The sequence below is a fragment of the Rhinolophus sinicus genome, linkage group LG13, assembly GCF_036562045.2.
Source record: "Rhinolophus sinicus isolate RSC01 linkage group LG13, ASM3656204v1, whole genome shotgun sequence".
Taxonomy (NCBI): Eukaryota; Metazoa; Chordata; class Mammalia; order Chiroptera; family Rhinolophidae; genus Rhinolophus; species Rhinolophus sinicus.
This window is the reverse complement of record NC_133762.1, coordinates 46,123,865-46,146,628: the sequence shown is the minus strand read 5'-3', so window position 1 is coordinate 46,146,628 and position 22,764 is coordinate 46,123,865. Positions and strand designations below refer to the sequence as shown.

The following is a 22,764-nucleotide window of genomic DNA, read 5'->3' as shown; positions in this document are numbered from 1 at the left end:
TACACTACTCTTACATTTTTATTAATTTTGAAAATTTCCATAATAACACTTTTTAAAAATTTATGAAAATAAAAAATACAATGGCCTTTGGAGGTTGTCATCTTCTCTACCATTGATAACAACTAAGAGTTCTTTTGGGGAATCTCCCATTGACATCATATTTCTGCGCTCCTGACTGTGGAAATGATTCTTGATGTCTATGTTTAAATGAGCCTTTTCATATACAAGTTTGCAATTACACTTGCAGAAACATTAATTAAGGAGTGCCTGCTCTGTGAAGCCGCTTTGCTTGGTGCCGGTGATAAACAGATACAAGAAGACAAGGCATTTCCCTCCAGAGGCTCACACTGTGTTTGCCAAACGTTCACACATGGTTTGTGAAGGTGAGAGGGATTAACTGTGTTAAAAAGAAATAACAGGCCCAAAATGGAGTCACTTTTGCTAAATCCCACCAAGACTTAATACCTAACCTAATTGCAGTTGCAGCCTCTGTTACAAATGGAATTTTAAACCAAGCAGTCTGGAATTTCCACCTTCAACATTAGTGAGATAATCTGCCTGATAAAATCCCCTGCCATCCCCTAAGGGAAGGTAACCTTGCCTGTAATAATCAACTCCCTTGTCCCACCCTCTTTCTGCTTACAAAAACCTTCCACTTCGTTCAACTCCTCAGAGCAACTTTCTATTTACTACATGAGATGCTGCCCAGTTCATGAATCACTGAATAAAATGAATTAGACCTTTAAACTCTGTTGAATTTTTGTTTTTTAACAACCGACATACCCTCTTGATGTACTGCACCACCTCTTGGATGTATGAACGGATCATCTCTGTCTTTTCCCTAAAAGCAAATAACAAATAGATCATTAGAACTAATCTGGCATCAACAAACACAATAATCTCAGGTTCCTAGATGACAGTTTACAGAACTCTACAGTCTTATTACTGCTGCAAGGAAGGTACAATGCAGCAGGTCTGGACAAAGGCCAGGTTCCCCCAAGAGCGAAGCTGTTTCCACCAAATACTGGGAAGGCTGCCTGACAATAGAAGTGAATATTTAGCCTTTTCCTAAGGGATGCTCTTTACTCAGTCTTTATCTCAAAGGTCTTTTTTGCACTGTTCTTTGAGTTCTGTGTTAAAAACCTTACAAAAGGGATCTTATGAAAGGTTAATTAGAGGAGAAATTTCACAGATGGGTCTTTATGGTTAAGAAAGATACAGAATAAAATAAACCCCAGGTAAAAGGTGGGGGAGAAGGGGTGCTTTCTCCTTACTCTTCCATCTGGCTTTTGTCTTTGGATTTAGCTTCTGTTATCTTCTCCTGCCTCTTCTTATCCATTTTCTTCTTTAATTCCTTCTTCTCTCTGAAGTCAAAATGGAAGTAAAAGGGGAAAAAAAGGCAAATCAAATGGCAGTTTGTGTTTAGTACATTTATGTTTACAAGTCCACTGTAAAGAGAACAGAGGCTTACTTCTCACAGATTTCTTTGAGCTTCTTTAACTGATTGTTCTGACATTCTTCAGCAACATCCGTCAACTTTTGAATAAGCTGGGGGAAGAAAATACCAGTTTGCTGTTTTACATGATGACAAACAAAGCACCCTCTCCCTCTGCTCCTCCAAACAACAGTATCTGTAGTTAGAAAATCTGTCACTGATGTTTAACAATAGTTAGAATTGCCAGACACCTAACATAGGCACTGAGGACATAATTTAAAACCATCATATTATCTAGGTTTTAATAGGAGATTCTTCTAATCTCTTTTTGATTAAGGAGGATTCCTTAGATTACTGTGCTGGTTACTGCAGGTTGGCTCAGTGCAAAGACAACCAACAGTGTGGACCCAGGATGCAATCTTCACTCTATGAAGTATTAAAAGTATGCTTTTGGTCAAGGGACCTACATTTTTGAACCTCTGTTTTCCTGGTTGTAAATGAGATTATCGATGCCTTTATCTTTGGGAAGTACTGTGAAGCTTAAAATGAGTATGACACAAACGTAAGTCATAATTAACTGTGAATTATAATTCTTCCTTTCCAGCTATCATTTACTGTTTAATTGCTTCATGGATGATATGAGTTACACATCTTAGAAATCAATGTTTACGTCCTGGTGTGGGTAACTTCCAAAGGACATCAGAAATTCTCTTCTGTGCTACCACTTAAGTTTTAATGCATCACCAGGAAAGCAATTATTTTATTGCCATGCATCTATTTTCTTATAAACCCTTCTCTTTCTTTATTCCATATGAAGAACAGACGTGCACAACCTGCTGCAATTGTAGAGGCAGCAGTAGCCACTGGACTCAGCCCTTCTTACTAAACACCGAATAGATGGTGTGGGCTTGTAAAAGGCCCACCACTGTTTCCCAGAGATGGACATTCTCAGATATGGCAGGGTGAGTTGAGTAGTTTTATATCACCTAGAGCTACAACAGTGACAGGCAATACAATAATAATGCCAGCAAATTTTCATTGACAATTTATATACGCTGGGGACAATTTGAAGATTTTTAAATGAATTACCTTACTCAGTTCTAAGAGTTGCCCTGTGAGGTTGGCTATCACCTTCGTTTTACATAGGAAGACACTGAAACATGGGGCTCCAGTGCCTGGATTAGGGCGACAGAGGTAGTAAGTGAGAGAGCTGGGTACCAACCCAAATAAATCAGACTTGTGGCCCTTACTGCTTTCCCATGCTGTCTTTTTATTATGACTATAGAAATTATTATTATTATTTTTTTAAAAACCTCTTTCTTAACTAAGAGAATAAAAGTCAAGGGAGAAATTCTCTTACAGGAATCCAATAACGAATCCACATTAACTTAACATGAACATGAAATTTGATGCATTTGCCTGTGAAGTAGATTAAATCCGAACAATATTAACTGGGGCTGGGCCAGCAGAAAACTTATTTGATCATTCAAGAGATTGCTGATCATGACTGCCACAATTACAGAAATCATGAAATATTACGGTGCAGTAGTGACATTTATCAGGCTGTCTGGGTGTTAAATTGGTGTGCAGACTCTGGTAATTTCCTCACGGATTCCCTCAATGCCTCTATTTCAGCTGAGGGTGTTCACTCAGCATCTTTCCTTCTCTAGGGGAACTTTCTTCTCTCCCATTCACCCCAAGGAGTTACAGAGCATTATCCAGGGATCCCCAACCTTGGCTACAACATCAAAATACTTCTGGGCAACTTTTTAAAAATACAGATTCCAGGGTCTGTCCTTAGGCCTATGGACTCTAAATGTCTAGGGGCAGGGCCTGGAAATCAGTATTTTAAAAATCTCCACAGATGATTTGGATACTCGGCTAGAATTGGGGGGCGGGTTCAATGGGCCTGTTTTCATTCTACTGACCATTGTTAAATCTCCCAGCAATGCTTTGAATTCAATGGCATTATACTTCTGTTTCCCTGTCATCATCTCTATCATTCTTCTGATGTCAGAGCATTTTCTCATTTTCTTGATTAGGCCAGCACCTGCTCACATTTATTGCTTTCCTACCACCTCTTGCCCTCATCCAAGCAGCATCGATATCCAGTCAATAAAGCCTTTGAGCTGGAGATCTCACAGCCCTTCTACTCACTCAATTCTGACTTTTATTTTGATTTGGTTTTAGCCCCCACACAATTGCCAGGACCACACGCTCTCAAGGTTCCCCAGAAGTTCCCTGTCTCCTGCATCCCCTGGCTTTCCTATTTGCCCCTCCCACAGACCCTCTACACTTGTTCTTTACTCTTCTCAGAACTAGTTCCCTCTTCTGTTGCTCCCAGAACACACAGCTTTGTCTAAACTATTCAAGTGAGCCTCAAACCAACAAATATTTATCAAGCACCTACTAAATACCAGGCCCTACCCTAGAAACTTTGAGCTGATGACCTGACTTTCTAGATCTTGCTGTTCAAAGTGTGGTCCATGGACCAGCCACATCAGCATTGCCAGGGATCCCATTAGAAATGCAAATTCTCAGGCCCTATCCCAGGTCAACTTGAAATCAAAATCTACATTTTAACAAGATTCCCAGGAGACATTTACGCATGTTATAGTTTGAGAAGGGCTGTCTAGATTATTGCAGAAGATGGAGACGCTTTAGAAGAAGCTCTCTGCTATGGACTGAATGTCTGTGTCCCCCACTGCCCCCAACTCATATAGTGAAATCCCATCCCCAGTGTAATAGTATTAGGAGGTGGGGCCTTTCAGAGGTGATTAGGTCATAAAGGTGGAACCCTCATAAATGGGATTAGTGCCCTTATAAAAGGAACCCCAGATAGCATCTAGCCGCTTCAGCCATGTGAAGATGCGGTGAGAAGACAGCCATCTATGAACCAGGAAGTGGCCTTCCATACACCTCAAATTTGCAGGTGTCTTAATCTTTCAGCTTTCAAAACTGTGAGAAATAATCGTCTGTTGTTTAAGCCACTCGGTCTATGGTAATTTGTCATAGCAGCCTGAACTGACTAAGACACCCTCTTAATTTCCCTGTTCTCTGCCTCAAAAGATCTTTGGGACTTTCTCTGCATTCTCTCCATTACTTCAAACCCAGCTTCCTCACTTGTGACACAAGGATAATATTTCTCTCTTGGGGCGGTTGTGAAAGCTGAGAGGGAAAACACACAGGCAAGTCTTAATAGACCACATTGAAAGTTCTTAACTTGGTTTCCTTACCCTTCCTTCCAAGAGAAAGGTTCTTGCCTTTGTTTTCCATCCTGTTTTCTCCCACCTGTGGCAGGGACTCATCCACCATTTGATTTTGTGCTCTCAAACTTTCTTCTGCACTGGACACATTCCCTTTGCACAAAAACACATTCTTTCTTTTCCTTATCCTCCCAGAACCCTGAACTTTTGTTCCATCTTTGACCTTCCTTTAATTTCTATCCCTAAAATGGAAGACTAACTGCTGCTTCCAAAGATGCAATGTTCCATCCCCGTATCCTTGAAGCCTACCATCTCACTTCTGGAATTCACCTGATTTTGCTTTAAGATCACAGAAACTTTCTCATTAATAAACTTATTGGTCATTTCTCAGTACGTAACTTTTATTACTCCAAATATTTTTTAAAAATTTCTTAGTTCACAGTACCCTTAGAATTTGAGTAGTTTTTTTCATGGCACCCTTAGGCTAAAAGAAATAAAGGAACAGTTCCATTTATTTATTAAATAATTAGGTCCAAACAACTTTACAGTAGTACTTTGCACAGTGTCCAACAGATGTTGCTCTGTTTCCTTCAAAAATGTAAAATATCCCACCGTTCCCCTGAGAGTTCAACATGGTGCCTCAGGGTGACTTGGTCCACAGTTTGGGAATCTTAACTTTCTCTTCTTGACAGCATGCCAGTTGTCAATCACTCTATACAGAACACTTTCCTTAATTTATAGTATCTCCAGCAATTACATTCTTTGACTCTTTTAGAGGTTTCAATTCATTTCAGCATCACCAACTGCCTTTGAATAACTCTAGGTGAGGATGGTTACAAGCAAGTTTAGGATTGTCTTTCACAGAAGACAAGTCAATGTATTTTCCCACCAAATATCATCATTCACTTCCAAATTGGACATTATCTTTTATTTCTCTCCTGGGTTCTTTCCCCAACTAATGAGTCATGGAGATTTCTAAATTTCTCCTGTCACCATGTATCTTACGGTTTTGTGTTAACAGCGCTCTGGTGTAGATTTTCATTAAGTCCAGTATGGATAAGTATTCCCTTCCTGCCCTCAGTCTCTCCTGAGTCTTTCTACTCCATCCCAAATATTCTTCCCTTTTGTATGTACTCAATCTTTAACTGGCTCTCTATCAGCAAATATGTTATGCTCCAGCTCTAAATTTTCTTTCCTGATTATCATTCAACATACCCAATAGACTAGGCAGTATTTAGCTCTCAGAATTGTCCAGGCACACCCCTGCTTCTATACTTTCTGTCATGTTACTTTTCTACCTTGATGATATTTCCATCTGAATGGGAGACAGTGCAAATATAAAACATTTCCATGATTGCAGAAAGTTCCGTTGGATTGTGCTACTGTAACCCCTTCTGATGAAAGGGTATCAGCCAAGATTTCCCCTTGTCCATGACCCTCTCCCTTCCAAACCAGCCTTTGATGATTGTCCCCTTTGATGACCCAGATAACACTAGACCTTGGCACCTTTATTGGCTTTTTCTATAAGATATCACTTATACTTGTCAATAATTACCTTTGTGTGTACATACTTTGTTATTGCTTCCAAAAAGGATGCCACTACTGCAATCTCTTAATAATTTTTTGGAACCCCAGGGTCTACATGCAGTAGATTCAAAAAATGTGAATGAAGTCTTTTCAATTTTAAAACCACACTGCCCCTGACCTTGGTGATAGCTATGGAGCATCGTGTCCAAGTTGTGGGCTGTCTTATTGGAAATACTTTCAAAACTATATAATTTTGGGAATTAAGAAGCTAAGTTTTTTCCCTTGGGAAAAAATGCCTTATTGTGAAATCCAGGCATATTTTGTTAAATGTGGTTTTTGCCTGCAACTAATAAAAATACTGTTTCCTTAGAATCCTGAAGAATATGTGTTCAAAAAGGACAACATCTTTGTGTTTAATAGGACACATATGTACATGTCCTTTAGTTGTGCTCAGCTCCCCTTGGTCTCCCCTACTCTCTCGTACAACAGACCCCTCTCTATAACATTCTACCTTTCCAGATATTTTCGAAAGACCATCACTTTTACTGTAACTCTGCCCTTACAACATGTACTATTTTCATTTAAACATTCTCTACTTAAAGTCCAGGGAAGACAATGATTAATGACGTTGTTAATAATATGCCCTTATTGTCAGACTCACATTAAATTGACAATGGGATTATATATATGAATCAATAATTGATCTCTTTCCTACCCTTAAAAAAGAAAGAATTGTGTTCATCTATGGTTTTCTCTACCCAGCACTACTTCTCCAGGAAGAACATTCTCTGCTTTCTGAGAAATCACTGTGTGTCCAATGTGGTTCCCATGGGAGTTGCTGTGTTATTTACTCCCATCTTTTGGCCAAGGTAATTGGTCCAGGGGAGGCATTGATCCAAGTTGGACCAGTCATACCCTGACTTTGGCCATAGGTAATTGGTTTAAGGTAGCAAGCTTGGCAATCATATGACCCTAACAAGGCTTTCCCCAAGATTTTTCCAACATGTCACTGAAGAAAGAAATATAACTTACAAGGGGTCAGTGCCTACATTTTCTGATAAGCAGAAGCCTATCTGCTGCTTTGCAGAAGAATAACACTAATGTGGAGAGAGAGAGATAAACTGACTGAAAAGAAGAGAGGGAAGAACAGAGAACAAGAGAGAAGGAGAAGAAGGAGGAGAATGAGGAGAAGGGAAGAAAGGGAAGAGACAGACAGAGAAAGAAATAGGGGAGAGAGAGAGAGAGAGAGAGAGAGAGAGTTGGAGTGTTGTTTCTGGCTCCATCTCTCTCTATGTTTTCCTTCTTGGAGTCAATTCTTTTTTAGGTGATCCTCCATGTGTATTTTTGTAGTATATACTCTTCTTGTCTAAGTTAGTCTAACATGAGTTTTCGTCGCTTGCAACCAAGAGAATCCTGACCAAAAAATAAAATAAATAAAAATTAAAAATTTTACTGTTTAACCTCCAAATAGGAACCTCTGAGTTCTGTGCTTGAAATGTGAAAATAGGACCCAGAAGAGGAATTTTCTACACAATAATAGAAATGCTTTTTAACTAACATAAGAGTACACTCACTTTTGGTCTATTTATTAAAAGATAGACTGTACTCAAAGACCCTATCTATCAACCATGTATTAGCCACCAAATTCACTGAAGATAGAAAAGAAGAAAAGATGAGTTTAGAATTTCTAGGAAATAAACCGTGAGCTTATGTGGTAAACTGAAATGCAGTAAACAACATTTAAATTTAAGTTTTAGTATGATTTTTTTCTGGTCCGAGGGTAGACACATTTCAATAATTTTGCTTATTTGTTTACCACTCATGACTACTCTCGTAGATAAATGTTCCAAACCTTTTAAGGAGTGAAAAAGAAAAGCCCCCGGGGAATATAATTTCATGTTTGTTCTCAAATACATGCTCAATTTCACTTGATTTAGTCATTTGCTGGAGAGAGAATGATTTCCATGGAAGAGAATAATTTCTAGACTCTAGCTGAAAATGGATAAAAAAAAATATGTGGACAGAATTTGGTATCTTTGGAGTCTCTTCTAAGAAGGATTATTGGAAAATGGGCAAAAATTCAAGTATAGAATGTTCACACTTCAGACACACACATCTTCCTTCCACTACAGCTAATATCTAGAGAAGACATCTCTTTCTTGTTTGCTAGTCAAACCGCCCACTCTTGAGTTTTCACTGTAAATTATTTTTCTTCTCCAAAGAATTAATTTATGACGCTTCTAAACCAAGTAATGATCTGTAGACTAAGCACATTACTGACAGTTTATAAACAAGGTGGAGGTTTATACTGGGGTGTATCCTGGCCATTTGAATTGAGAAGTATTCATTCACCAACCAATATTCACTGAGCACCTATGCAGTAGTAGATACTGAGTTAGTGTGGATGATCCAGCTGTGGTGAGCTGACAGACAGGCCCTGTGCACGTGGAGCTGACATTATGCACTAACTCCCTTCTCTTTTTAGCAGGAGGAGAAATGCTTAGATCAAAAGGGCAACCATTTTGATCGTTCCCTGAGATATTCTCTTATAAAATTATGCTTTTTAAATTTCCATAGCTAAATAAAATGTATAGCTTCCTCTTTGAAACTAAATATTTAGAGGGTCCTTGGAATTTTCCTTTTTTGTTGTTCTTGCTGGGCAAAGAAATAAATGAAAGTCAAAATCTGACTAAGACTCCTAGTCAAGGTCAATACATCGGCCCAGTGAATGTACAACATTTAAAATTTCCACTTTTAAATTATGCTGAGGTAAATGTCAGCTTTTTAGCTTTCTGGAAAATGTAAATGGATCAGTGTAACACACACCCTTGATTTGGATATTTTTGGGTACTCTTTCGTGAACCTATCAACTGGAAATATCTTCAAGCTAAAAAGAAATTCAAGAAATTTGATAAAAGCGTTCTCATTGTTCTCTCTAGTTTATCAGCCTAGATGATACTTGGAGCTTTGCTGTCTCATCTCTGGGCCTTGTTTCCTCACTAGTAAAATATAACATCTAAATTATCTATAAAGTTTCTTTGATAAATTGTAAAATTATATTATTCTATGGTTATAAGTGTTTTTAGAATTCAGTGATGGTTTAAACTACTGTGAAATAATAAAAAAGTAAGGGTTTATGGCTATGAAATATTTATTTTAATGATAAAAATGACTTTCATGATAAAGGAAGTTTCACTTACTATATATATACATACATATACATATATATGTATATATGTATATATGTATATATATGTATATACTTTTTTTGTTGTTGTTCAAACTCTACACAGATGTGAAGTTCAATAAAACAATCCAGGGGAACTTAACACAGTGCCTAGAACATAGTCATCATTCTTTAACAAAGGACAATTTGCACAGGATTTAGGGTAAGGAGACATGACTTCATTTTTAGTTATATAACTTTAGCTAGAGTAGTTCACCTCTTGAGTGTTTGTATTCTAATTTCTAAAATAAAAAGTCTGTACAAGAATTCTTGTTAAGTTTCCCTTAACATGCTGGTTTCAATTAAATTATAGAATACAGAGGTGATTCAACTCTCAGACCTTTTAAAATAATAAGTAGGGATTTCAGTTTAAAGCAACATACTTTTCAGCTTTGGTTTTTCTTTTGTATATGTGCAAAATATAAATTTTAATATATTTTAATGTGCTAATTGGTGACTGTTTAGGTAAGATTAAAGGTGAAAAAAAAAGAGCAGTGAACAGAACCATCCCCAAAAACAAAGTAAATAATAGTTATGACTTGTGTCAACTTAAAGATGCTTAGGGAACACAAAATATTCTGCTGAAAGGAAAGTTCCAAAATAGAATCCGTAAGTCTGATAATTTAGTTTGTGCCCTCTGGAATTACAGGACTTATTGCATTCCATCCTGAATATATATATATATATAATTCTCCACTGCTCTCTGTATCCATGCTCTTTGAAACATGACTTGCAGCTCCCCTCATCAAAAAATAGAGTCTATTTCCTTATATCTTGAATCTGGTCAAGTCATTTTACTTGGTTTGGTCACAGAAGGAGGAAAAAACAAGATCTCTTAAGAGAGCTTGTCCCCTTCCACTTCCTGTCAATTGGATGGCTTTCCAACTTCCATATGAACCAGCCCAGGCTAGCCACCTGGATGATGAGAGATGTAGATCAGTCATCTGTGTTGACTCAGCTGACCTCCAGAAGCCGACCCCGTAGGTGACTGACAGCTGAACCAAAGACACATGAATGAGCCCAGCCAAGACTGTAAGAATCATCCAGTTAAAATCAAGCTCAAATTGCCACACACAGAATCATGAGCTAACTAAATGGTTGTTGTTTTAAGCCAGTAAGTTTTAGGATGTTTGTTATGCAACAAAGCCAACATAAAGAAGGGCTGACTTCACAAACTGTGCTCTAACCCCTGAGGGCAGGGACCACATTTAGGCATGGTCCACATGGAATCCCACCCCCAGGATGAGAACTGCAGTAAATCTTCACTAACTTTGGGTGAGTGAATGATTATGTTAGCAAACTTTATACTCTCTAACTGGTCCAACATCTTAAAATAATAAATGAAGAGATATAGTATGAATTCTATGGATCCAAAGAATAGCACACAATCCAACAGAAAAATAGGCAACGGATGTGAATATGCAGTTTGTGGAAAAAAGGAATACAAATAGCCAGTACACACATGAAAATATGCTTATTTTTGCAGCTAATTAAAGCAATAGAATTTAAGATCAATACCACTTCTAACCACACACACACACGGAGAATAACATTGACTCCATTAGGGCTACCTAAGGATGATTAGGAAAACTGACAAGAACACATTTCGACAATTATTATATTCCTTATTTCTCTACTAAATTCTTTTATTTGTCATGTCTTGGATGGTGAAGAATGTAAAGCCAGTTTTCCTTTTTTTTTTTTTTTGTCAAACTAAATCATTTATTTATCAGGAAAAAAAGACAGACTATTGGAGGAAGACAGAGAACAGTACCACAAGGACAGTAGAGATACTTCCTGACACTACAATTACCGCTGGCACATGCTTCAGCCGGGTGACCATAAAAGGGAGAAAATCCAAGGTTGACTCCTATACAGGCAGCAACAGCCAATGGCGCTGACAAGAACCATCAAAAGGAAGAATGATGAGCTCCCTCAGACTGTAGCAGGTTGTCAAAAATTGCAATGCACATTTATATATGAACTCAAGATCTCCTAGCCAATTCATATATTGTAAAAAAGAAGGCTTATAGTAAAAAGAATGTTTTGTGTACATTATCCATTATTCCTTCTTACAGTTCAATGAAATAAGGACTTTTTTTTTTTTTTTTTTTGGTGACGATAATTCTTATCTCCACTGGACAAATGAGAAAACTGAAGTTCAGAGTGGTCACATAACTAGCTATTCAGTGGAGAAGCACAGGCCAGAAATGATGACATTTCACAGGAGACCCACACTCATCACCACTCATATCATGATGGGCCATCTCTTCACAGCTGATCAGTATTCATCCAGAGCTTTCACGATGAAACACTGGGATTGGCAGAGACTTGGGGAACTCGGGAGGATGGGTACTAACGTTGGTTATGAGACATTAAAATCAATGTGAAGGAAGGCAGAAATGAAGGAGATTAGAACATGTGGGAGACTTAAAACATGAGAAAGGAGTAAAGGTAGGAAGCCAAGCAAAGCTAAACAAAACAAGCCTCTGCAAAGGATAAAGAGTGTGGCACCTGTGAGAGAAAATGAGGAAATGTTTTCTTGGAGCCAGTAAGAAGGAGGAAAAAGACCAAATAGAGGGCGAAACATAGATGAAACTGAGGAGCAACCTGATGGACATCACCAAAAAATCCCTTCTCTCTAGGCTGAGGGTATTTAGCCTTGAATGTCTTGCAAGGGCTAATTACTGAGAATGATCAAGAACCCTCAGCGGAGCTCCTCTAAGAATTTCCTTCACTTACTAAACTCATTTTAAAAGTATAACCTAACCTTAATGGTATTGGCAAAACTCAGGATCCACCTATGGCAGTTAATGAAAACAGGTAAACAAGTTAGAGCTGATTCTCCAACCCTGAAGGTCTTCCCTGGAATAGGGGTCCTTAGCTGGAGTCCAGAGAGTCTCATGATACCTATGGAGAAATGTCAGGGGGTGCTAGAACTTGAATGGGGTCAGGGAACTTACATCTTTATTTTTACTCACCTCTACCTGAAAGAAACCATTTTCTTCTATTGTGAATATAGGTGGGAATTCCATAGGACCTGTGCCTTTGACACCGTTAGATACCCATCCAGCTTAATAATCAAGCTGTCAATAGTGGAGAGCACGATGTATTTCCCATTTCAACTAGAAGGAATTTTAAGCTTATTCAAAACTACATTTTGAACAATGATAAAGATCCATAGGCTTTAAAAGAGTTCTTCTTCAATTTGAACATGTAACAAGTGACCTGAAACTCCTATTAGAATGCAAATTGTGATTTAGCATGTCAGGGTGGGTCCTGAGACTCTGAATGTTTAATAAGCTCCCATGTGATGGGGGCCACACTTGGAGCAACCAGGCTGCAGAGCTATTTGGCTGTAGAGCTTTAAGGATGAAGATTCTTTTTGGACAAGTACACAAAAATCTTTGAAGCTACAGAGTCTATGTTACTTGGTGTGCATTTATACCTTCCACAATAATATAAATAATTACATCAAAAATATTCTCTTGGTGTTTATCAGTTTATCCATTTAGGCAAATTGTTCTCACAACTGTTTTCATATCAATTTATTGATACCTTTATTATTTCATGTATCACAGGGTAATATAACTGTTTATAATATATGCTCCCTGAGTGTGTGGTGATGATATCCTCTTCATCTTTATCTCCAGTGTCTATCAACATTTTGCAAATATTAATATTTAATGAACATTTAGCAGGGAGTTTATCAATATGGCTTCTCTCTAGAACCTTGAACTGTGGGTGTTTGCATTTGAAATGTACTATCCTTAACCAAAACACATTTGTATTTAATTCCCAAAGCAATTTTGGGAGATGAAATACCTTTTGTTTAATTTTCTTCATCACCCAAATTCTCCTTTTTTACTTGGGGCCTACTTTATTTTTAATTACATTTCCATTTGTCTAATTTAGCCTAAAAGTCCTATTCATAAATCAGAACTCCAACCAAAGATAGAACTGACATTTCTGTGTGCCTTTCAGTCAAAAGAATTCCTAGCAGAATAATTTCTGGTTATTACAAATATAGTTGATGGAAAGTTCTGATATATATGTTAGTTAAAGGCATGTAGTGTAAATTGTGGATGTTCCCAGATTGCCATAAAATAAACTTTGTTTGGTTCTAAATCCAAGGCATTTGGGCATTTGACTTCTTAACAAAGGCCCACACATGTGTATTCAAAGACATTGCGGCTTTATCTGAAACCCAAATCCACAACTTAAAGGCCACTGAAATATGCACTTTAAATGAGTAAATTTCATGGTACGTGAAATAAAGCAGGTATGATGAAAGAACCCCAAAAATTCCATCAAAAAACTATTAGAACTGATAAATGAATTCAGTAAAGTAGCAGGATGCAACATCAATATTTAGAAATTGGTTGCATTTTAATACACCAACAATGAATTATCAGAAAGAGGAATTTAAAAAAAAAAAATCCCATTTACAATTGCATCAAAATAAAATACCTAGGAATAAATTTTACCAAGGAGGTAAAAGACCTGTACTTGGAAAATTATAGATGACTGAAGAGAGAAATTGAAGAAGCTACAAATAAATGGAAGCACATACCACGCTCATGAATAGGAATAATTAATATACAAGTAGTTAAAATGTCCATACTACCCAAAACAATCTATAGATTCAATGCAAATACCAGTGACATTTTTCAAAACACTAGACAAATAATCTTAAAATGTATATGGAACCAGAAAAGACCCTAAAGAGTTAAAGCAACCTTGAGGAAGAACAAAGTTTGAGGCATCACGCTACCTAATATTAAACTATACTACAAGGCCATAGTACTCAAAACAGCATGGTTTTGGCATAAAAACAGACACATAGTCAATGGAACAGAACAGAAAGCCTAGAAATAAACCCATGCCTATATGGTTATCTATTCTATGACAAAGGAGGCAAGAATATACAATGGGGTAAACAGTCTATTCAATAAATGGTGCTGGGAAAACTGGACAGATACATGCATAAAAGGAGAAAGAAAAGAAAAATTGGACCACCTTCTTACTCCACATACAAGAATAAACTCAAAATAGATTAAAGACTTAAATGTAAGACCCGAAACCACAAAACTTCTAGAAGAAAACACAGGCAGTAAATTCTCCAACATATATATATATCCTTGGGCAAGGGAAAGATGAACAAAAGGGACTATATCAAACTAAAAGTTTTTTGCACAGCAAAGAAAAAGATATTCATACTACTGAATGGGAGAAGATGTTTGCCAATGATATATCTGATAAGGGGTTAATATCCAAAATTTATAAAGAACTCATACAATTCAACACACACACACACACACACACACAAAAAAAAAAATCCAATTAACAAATGGATACAGGACCAGAATAGACATTTCTCCAAAGAGGACATACAGAATAGACATGACAAAATACTCAACATCATTAATCACCAGAGAAATGCAAATTAAATCCACAATGAGATACCACTTCACGTCTGTCAGAATGACTATCATCAATAAATCAAAAAACAAGTGTTGGAGAGGATGTGAAGAAAAGAAAACCCTTGTGCACTCTTGGTGGGAATGCTAATTGGTGCAGCCACTATGGAAAACAGTTTGTAGGTGCCTCAAAAATTGTAAACTAGAACTACCTGTGAGTCAGCAATTCCACTCCTGGGTATTTATCCAAAGAAATCCAAAACACAAATTTGAAAAGATATATGCACCCCTATGTTCACTGTAGTGCTATTTACAATAGCCAAAATATGGAAACAACTGAAATGCCCATTAATAGTTGATTGGATAAAGAAATTGTGGTACATATATACAATGGAATATTACTCAGCCATTAAAAAAAATGAAATCTTACCATTTGCAACAACATGGATGGACCTAGAGGACATTATGCTAAGTGAAATAAGTCAGACAGAGAGAGACAGATACCATATAATCTCACTTACCGTGCTTCCCCAAAAAATGAGACCTAGCTGGACCATCAGCTCTAATGTGTCTCTTGGAGCAAAAATTAAAGTAAGACCCGGTCTTATTTTATTATAAACTGGGTATAACATAACATAACATAACATAACATAACATAACATAACATAACATAACATAACATAATACAATAATACCGGATCTTATATAATATAATACCAGGTCTTATATTAATTTTTGCTCCAAAAGATGCATTAGAGCTGATGGTCCGGCTAGGTCTTATTTTTGGGGAAACACCGTATATGTGGAATCTAAAGAACAAAATAACCAATAACAACAACAACAACATAAAAAAACAAAACAGAAAAACAGAAACAGACTCATAGATACAGAGAACAAATTGATGATTACTCAATGGAAGGACGTTTGGAGGGCAGTGTGAAAAAGATGAAGAGAATAAGAAGTACAAGTTGGTAGCTACAAAATAGTCACAGGGATATAAAATACAGCATAGGGAACACAGTCAATAATATTGCAATAACTAAGTATAGTGCCAGATAGGTACTAGATTTATTGGGGGAATTACTTCATAAATTATATAAATGTCTAACTACTATGATGTACACCTGAAGCTAATATAAAATAATATTGAATGTCAATTATAATTGAAAAAAGAATAAAATGAAATAAAAAGAAAAGAGAGAGGCACAGTATCCCAGTCATCACAATGAAGGAACTGGCTATGTGTTTTGAGTAGACGTGAGGTCATTATAATAACCTTGGCTTGAACTCTGAATTACTGGAGGTATCTGCACAATGGTTATAAAGCAGACGCTCTCGAGTCAGAGGACCAAGGTTCAAATCACAACTGCACGACCTTCTAGTTGTGGAACCTTGGGAAAGTCACCTTCTTGGTAAAATTGTTAATCTGTCAAATGGGCTGACAATAGTAACAAACTTCAGTGGTTATAATAGGGGTTAAATTGAGCAATTCCTGTAAATGGCTTAGCACGGTGTATGGCCACATTGTGGATGCTCGGTGGATGGTGCTATTTTAATTTTTACATTACTATTATTTTCTGGAATACTAGGGATGGGGAATACTGGAAAAAGTCAGATGGCAGTGGTTGTAGCTGGGTCCCAAGGCCATTATCTCCCATTAAAATTCACTTTCACTTCCTCAGTTCTGTCAAGTTAATCCCTTCCTTAAACCAAACTGAATGCTGCCTGAGTGTTCTTTCACTGCTTTGATCTTATTCCACAAACAAGGTGGCCCATCAAAATTGTACGGAACCTATTGAAGATAAATCTTGGAGTCTCAACGTAGGGATGGGGCAGTGGGTCTCAACATGTGGTTCTGGGACCACAAATATCAGTATCACCAGCCTTACAAGAGGCTTGTTGAATTGGAAATTCAGGGTGGGACCCAACCATCTGTTTTAACCAACCCTCCAAGTGATTCTGATGAATGCTGTAGTTGACAATATTGACCGAGTGGAATCTGATTTTTGATAAGCTCCTGATATGATTTGGACCTGGTTATTTGCATATTGTCACTCAGGAACCAGTACTAGAACAACACATTGCACTGACTTGCTTAATACATAGTCATGGCTAAACCGTCCACTGGTTTCCAACCTACAAGCAGAAACAGAATTTTCTCACATAGATAATTCTTCAGCAAAAAAATAGACAAGTCATACAAACACCTCTCAGAACCCATTTTTTCTGCGGGCACTACTTTAATTTCTATTAAGCTTACTCATTTGTTTTATTTTTGGCACAAGCTTGTTTTCAAGGCCATTTATTGTTTCATTTAATTTATCTGTCACCAAATACTTGTCACATCCCTTCTATGTGTCAAGGCATCAACGACAATGGAAAGAATGTCACAATTCACGAGAAAACATTTTGGAGGACAAAATTGATCATTAACAGAGACGATGGCATTTCCTTTCATAGAGAGCCTCAGCGATTGGGTGGGCAACACTCCTAATTGTAGGAGACTAGACTGTATAATTTATTTAGTTCTTGAAAAGCCCAGTGGTACAAAAAAAGTGAACATTTATTTGCAGCATGTCCTTAATTTTCTTAAAGATAAGTGTTTTCTAATTCCTTGTGAGATTTCAAGCTCCCCCAAAATTATTATAACTCAAAAATATGTTAGTGAAAATAAAAACAATAAACCATAGCTTCATTAGGGGACAGAGAAGAGCTTGGTAAAGATGCTAGAATAGTGGGGCTTATAAAATATCACAGTGGTAGATATCATGCAATTTCCAGTTCTAAGAAATGATGATTCTGTAGCTTTTGAAAACCCAAGTACCAGGTTTTGATTGTGCTTGTAAGTTTAGTACATGTTAAATCATATGTCAAAATGTGGATTTAAAAAATGCATCTTACCTCTCTCTATAACCTAGCATTAAAATAAGATTATTGGATAAGGAAGTGAAAGGAAGGTGCCAGCCAGACCTGATGCTGTCTCCTTTTAAGTTATCCAAGGGCATTAAATGTTTTCTATATAAAAGAGGGTTCCAGCTGTACAAACATAAATCGTATTTCTCAGGCTTACCAGTTTTATATGTTCACGCTTCTGGTATTTTTCACTGTAATACTGCTCTTGTCGAAGATTAAGCAGCTGCTGTTGTTGCTTGTCCTTCAAATCTATTAACTTTTGGGTCATTTCAGCATCCAGGGCAGCAAGATCTTGCTCAATCGTTGATGAACCATGGTCAGGGCTGCTGGGTTCTGATCTGCAGAGACACAGAGCTTAACTCACAAAACATGCAGGTCATAGCAGGATGTGGGGGAAGGTGGTTCACCAGAGTTCCTCCTGGAGAGAGCGTTGCGTTTGGAAATAAGTATTTCGAAAACCACTTAAGGTACCAGTTGATACCCCAGGACAAGCTTAGCAGTAGAGGATCCCAAAACCCCAAAAGTGGAAGAAATTTGTGTTGCTCCAGAAAGAGGTTGATGCAGAAAAAAAAGCCAGATGGCTGGGGGCCCTGGCAGTGGTGGTGGAGAGATGGATAATCCCTTTTGGAGAAAGCAGTGTCTATTAAGGATTTTTAAGTCTTGTCTTTGTCTAATGTAATTCCCATCTGCATTTCTCCTGTAACAACTTCAGCAGTACTCTTCAGCAGTTGACTAGATTCTGTCAGAGGAGTGAAACAGGTGCTGCATTTTGCATCTGGGTGAAGTGGATTGAAAACAAGAGTTTGTGCAGACACAATGTGCCGGCAACCCTCCCAGCGGCCATGTTCTGTTTCTTGACATCTTTTAATAGCAAGAATATGTTATTAAAATAAGTTGTTTAGGTGTGCTGTACCAACTTCATTGATCTCTCTATCCAAAATGGCACTTTCCCCAACATGCTTAGGTTACAAGAGAAAGAAAGACGTATTAGCTCATTCTAAAATATTTACTGAAGCTTCTCTGTGCTCGGTGACTTTCTTTGAGTTATTCGTAGTCAGAGAGTTATACAGATATTTAGAAATGTAGGACCGATGTTGAAATAAATCAAAGCAATTCTCACTAACTTATTATTGTGTTAAAATATATGGTGTGGCTCCTTCAAATGTTGTGCTCTTATTTCTTATAGGACACAATAGAAAAAAGACAGTGTTGGGATCGGGGTACAAAAGCAGATCAGCTCTTTTTGTTTACACGGAAACTTCTGCAGAAAGAAAACTAAACCACCTAAGATATCCAGCACATCAGATTGTGCCCCTATGTTTCTAACTTGCAGTCAAGTGGAACAGGTAGAAGAAATTTCTTAGACTTCAGCTGGCACAAATTCCTTTTGCTTTCTCTTTGAATTAGGCCAGTATCAGTGGTGCCACGTGGACAGGCAGTTGGTTGAAGCTGGTGTTCGGATCCTGTTTTGTCAAATAAGGAATGCAGAATTCCATTAAAAGTTTCCATTTGCATTTTTTATGTTTAATAACAAATGAGAATGAGAACTCTGTCAGGCTCATGGGTCCTGATACACGAGAATCACATGGCAACACTGAGATGGCCCTCCATCCTGGCATGAATGCAAGTTTATTTATCAGCATCACAATAGAGGAGCATTGGTGAGATGAATGCCATCCTGGTATGAATGTGAAATACATTTATCATCTTTTGTAGCAGGAAGTGAGTGTGGCCAGAACAATCAGCCACAACCACCACAACCACTCTCGTTGTTGACCACCCAGCATGAGCCAGCCACTCTCTGCCTTACCTTAGGCTTCCACAACAACCCGACAGTAGGTATGGCCATCTCCAGTTAACACTTGAGTAAACTGGGGATCACTGAGACAATCTGCCTAAGGACGCAGTATGGGGGGATGGGAGGTGGTGGTGGGGAGGCCAGCAGTGAAGCTTACCTGAGGGCAGACATGTAGGGCAAGGTAAAGTCTGTGCTCTTAAGTACAACCCAGAATCATTGCATGCCAGTGTGGGGACAGAAACTATCCTTGAATGATCTGCTCTTCACAAGATGTGGAAAGTTCAGTTGAGATGATGGATGTTTGAATAAGAAACTAATGAACATTTTGTCCATTTATTACTCTGAGGTGTTTTCAGGATTTTAAGGTATATCAAGGGGGAATGGGAGATGGATAGACATAACCAGACCCCAGTGGCTTTGCCTCTTGAAGGAAAGTCTCTCCTGAAATGTCTTTTGATACTAGAAGCTTAGATATTTTTGTTTGTTTGTTGAGGGAATGTATAACAAAATAACCAAGGGAGCAATGTTTCTGTATCTTCTGTAAAACCAGAGTTGAAAATATCCCCTGTTGCCTAATGTTGCCTGTATAAGATTCATGAGATGAATTCTTTCATAATTTAATACTGGGAAAATGTCTCTCTTGGAAAAGCAAGCAAGTTTCCTTTAGTCAGATAATAATTATCTAACCCATATTTCCTTTTCTCAGAAGCTAAGAGCTAAAATCAATGTCCAAGGACAGAAATTACATTAAATGGTTGGTGCTGTCCAGTAGAAATATAATGCGAGTCTGTGTATTTGATCTTTTTCTACATATGTGTGGCTTAAAATTTTTAGTAGTGTCCTTAGAAAGTGAAAAATAAATGAGCGAAATTATTTTTAACAATATATTTTATATAACCCAATACACCCAAAATATTATCATTTCAACATGTAATTAAAATATAATCAATGTAAGTCCATATAAAATATGAGCTATTTTATACATTTTTTTAATGAAGTCTTTGAAATTGGGTATGTATTTTATACGTAGAGCACATTTAAATTTTTATGAGACACTTTCCAAGGGCTCAGTACCCACATGTGGCTCTCTTGTTGGACAGCAGGTCTAAATAACTGGCAGCCACTCAGTCTATGTGTATGTATGTGTATGTGTTGTATTTCTTTTTCTATTTTCGCAGGATTTTTACATGCCTTCTAAAATAAGTTACTTCAGTACTCTATTGGAAGTTTGCATGATATGACTTATAAGTAAATAAATATGTGAACAAACAGACAACTACATACATATTACTAAAATAGAAATTTAGGAGATGTTTCAGGCCAAGCTTTACTGGAACTGTTTGTGTAACTGCGGGTAAACATTAACGCCTATAGCTTTCAGCTTCTTCCTTGAAGAAGTGACAAAATTTCACCTAGATGCCTTCTAAGGCTGTACCAGCTCTGAAAAATGACACTTTAGTTGATTTTTAAAATCCAAGTACTGGCTTTTGAATATGCTTTTTAGTTAAGCACATGTTAAATCATGTGTCACAATATGGATATAAAAAATGTATCTTACCTGTCTCTATCAACTGGCATCGAGATAAGATTATTCATTAAAGAATTGAAAGGAATATAGTACAGCCTGCCTGACTCTGAGCTCACTGATAGGTAGCTCACATGCTCACGTAGTTTTCTGCATTTCCGTGTCAGCTACTTGAGGGTGACAATTGTGTAGCTCATGTTAACTTCTGTGTCTCACGGGCATAGAGTCGGCACTCAGTAAATACTGGTTGAATGAATGTGTGAAAGAGGCTTCTTCCCTTCAAGTCTGGATATAAGGAGCTGTGGGGACCCCTAGGTCCAAACACAAGGGTTACCTGGTACAGGGTTTTGTGGTTTTTAGATGAGGCAGCAAAGGATAGTTGAATTTTCTCTTTTCTGTAAGACAAGTTGCCTCTTCAACAAGGTCCTAGGTATGTGAAACAGTTCAAGTCCAAGTTGGCAGCTGTAATATGGGAAGTCAGCCAACTGGTATTGGGCTCGTAGACTAGAACTCATATCTATTCTGAGACAGGACTTCCTGCATATCTATTCTAAGAATTTGGTCAAATAAAGAAATTCAGTCCACAGGCAAAACTGAACTGAGGTGACACAAGAGCTGTAGAGAATGGAAGGAGTTGGGTGGCTTTCCTTCTTGCAGTGGTATGGGTCCAAAATACAGTACAAAACATCAAAAATCCACGTAAAACTCTTCCTTCATGTCATAAAACAAACAAACATTACACATTCAACTTACTTTTTCTTACTATCCTTTTTGGCTGTCTTTTCCAAAGCTGCCCTCCTTCTCAAGTAGTCATTCTGAATTTCATTATATTTTGTAGTGTGTTCTTTGATAAGGTCAGTGGTTTTCTTGTGGTGTCTCTTAATCAGGTCTTTCATTTCTTTGTAGTGCTTCTTTTGAAGTTTCACAAACGATTTCTGTTGCTTTAGCTCTTCGATAGTCTGGGCTTCCACTTCTGCAAAAATGAGTATAAGAGCTAACAGACATGGAAGACCGAAAGCACAGATGCAAAGCATCACTTGCTAATTTGTGACCATGTTACCAAATTTTTCAAAGACCCAGTTTCTTCACTCGCAACTTTATAAAAAGTTTGAATTCCCTAGAAACTGAGCCCAAGAGAGGGATTTAGGTGCATGTCATTTACTGACTGGGGGGAGGGGATTCTCAGGGGGTGGGGAATGAGGGCAGCAGACAGGGAAGGGGGAGTAGCTAAGCAAGGATGTGGTCTTAGCGGGAGTCTGGCTTCTGCCTGATCCCACAGGGAGCTCTGGAGTGTGAATTGTACCAGAGTCAGCCTCACCTTGAGACAAAAAAGGTCAGCATATTCCGTATTTGGGAGTGGGGGGAGGCGTAGCCTACTGGAGGAGGGGTTTCCTTTTGGTGGAGAGCAATTTTCCAGAGCGGAAGCTATGAGCTGTTAGCAGCCAACACTCACCACAACTGGGATATGGGTGCCCCAGATGGTAAAGGGGATCTAGATGCGGCACCAATAGCATTGATCATAATACTTCCCCACATTTTAGGGTTGTTATAATGATGAAATAAAAGAATCCCTGCAAAGTATTTAACACAGTTTCTGGCCATGTACCTGTAGATGCTTAACAAATGATTGTACAGGTTCTACAGCACCAACTCTAAGGGGCACTATTCACAGTATAGACATCATAGGTTTGTGTAATTATCTAAGTGTTCCAGC

The 22,764-nt window shown here is 37.8% G+C and overlaps 1 protein-coding gene across 2 annotated transcripts in view; it reads right to left on the bottom strand.

The window, feature by feature from the left end:
* Positions 1–22,764, bottom strand: part of PLCB1 (phospholipase C beta 1) — a 680,752-nt gene that overhangs the window by 79,340 nt on the left and 578,648 nt on the right. For both annotated transcript variants that reach the window (XM_074317198.1, XM_074317199.1), the window contains exons 25-29: positions 21,804–22,023; positions 17,885–18,065; positions 1,472–1,548; positions 1,275–1,364; positions 784–841 (exon numbers count right to left, since the gene is read on the bottom strand). In XM_074317198.1, the coding sequence (XP_074173299.1) occupies positions 784–841; positions 1,275–1,364; positions 1,472–1,548; positions 17,885–18,065; positions 21,804–22,023 (626 nt within the window). The remainder of the gene's footprint in view (positions 1–783; positions 842–1,274; positions 1,365–1,471; positions 1,549–17,884; positions 18,066–21,803; positions 22,024–22,764) is intronic.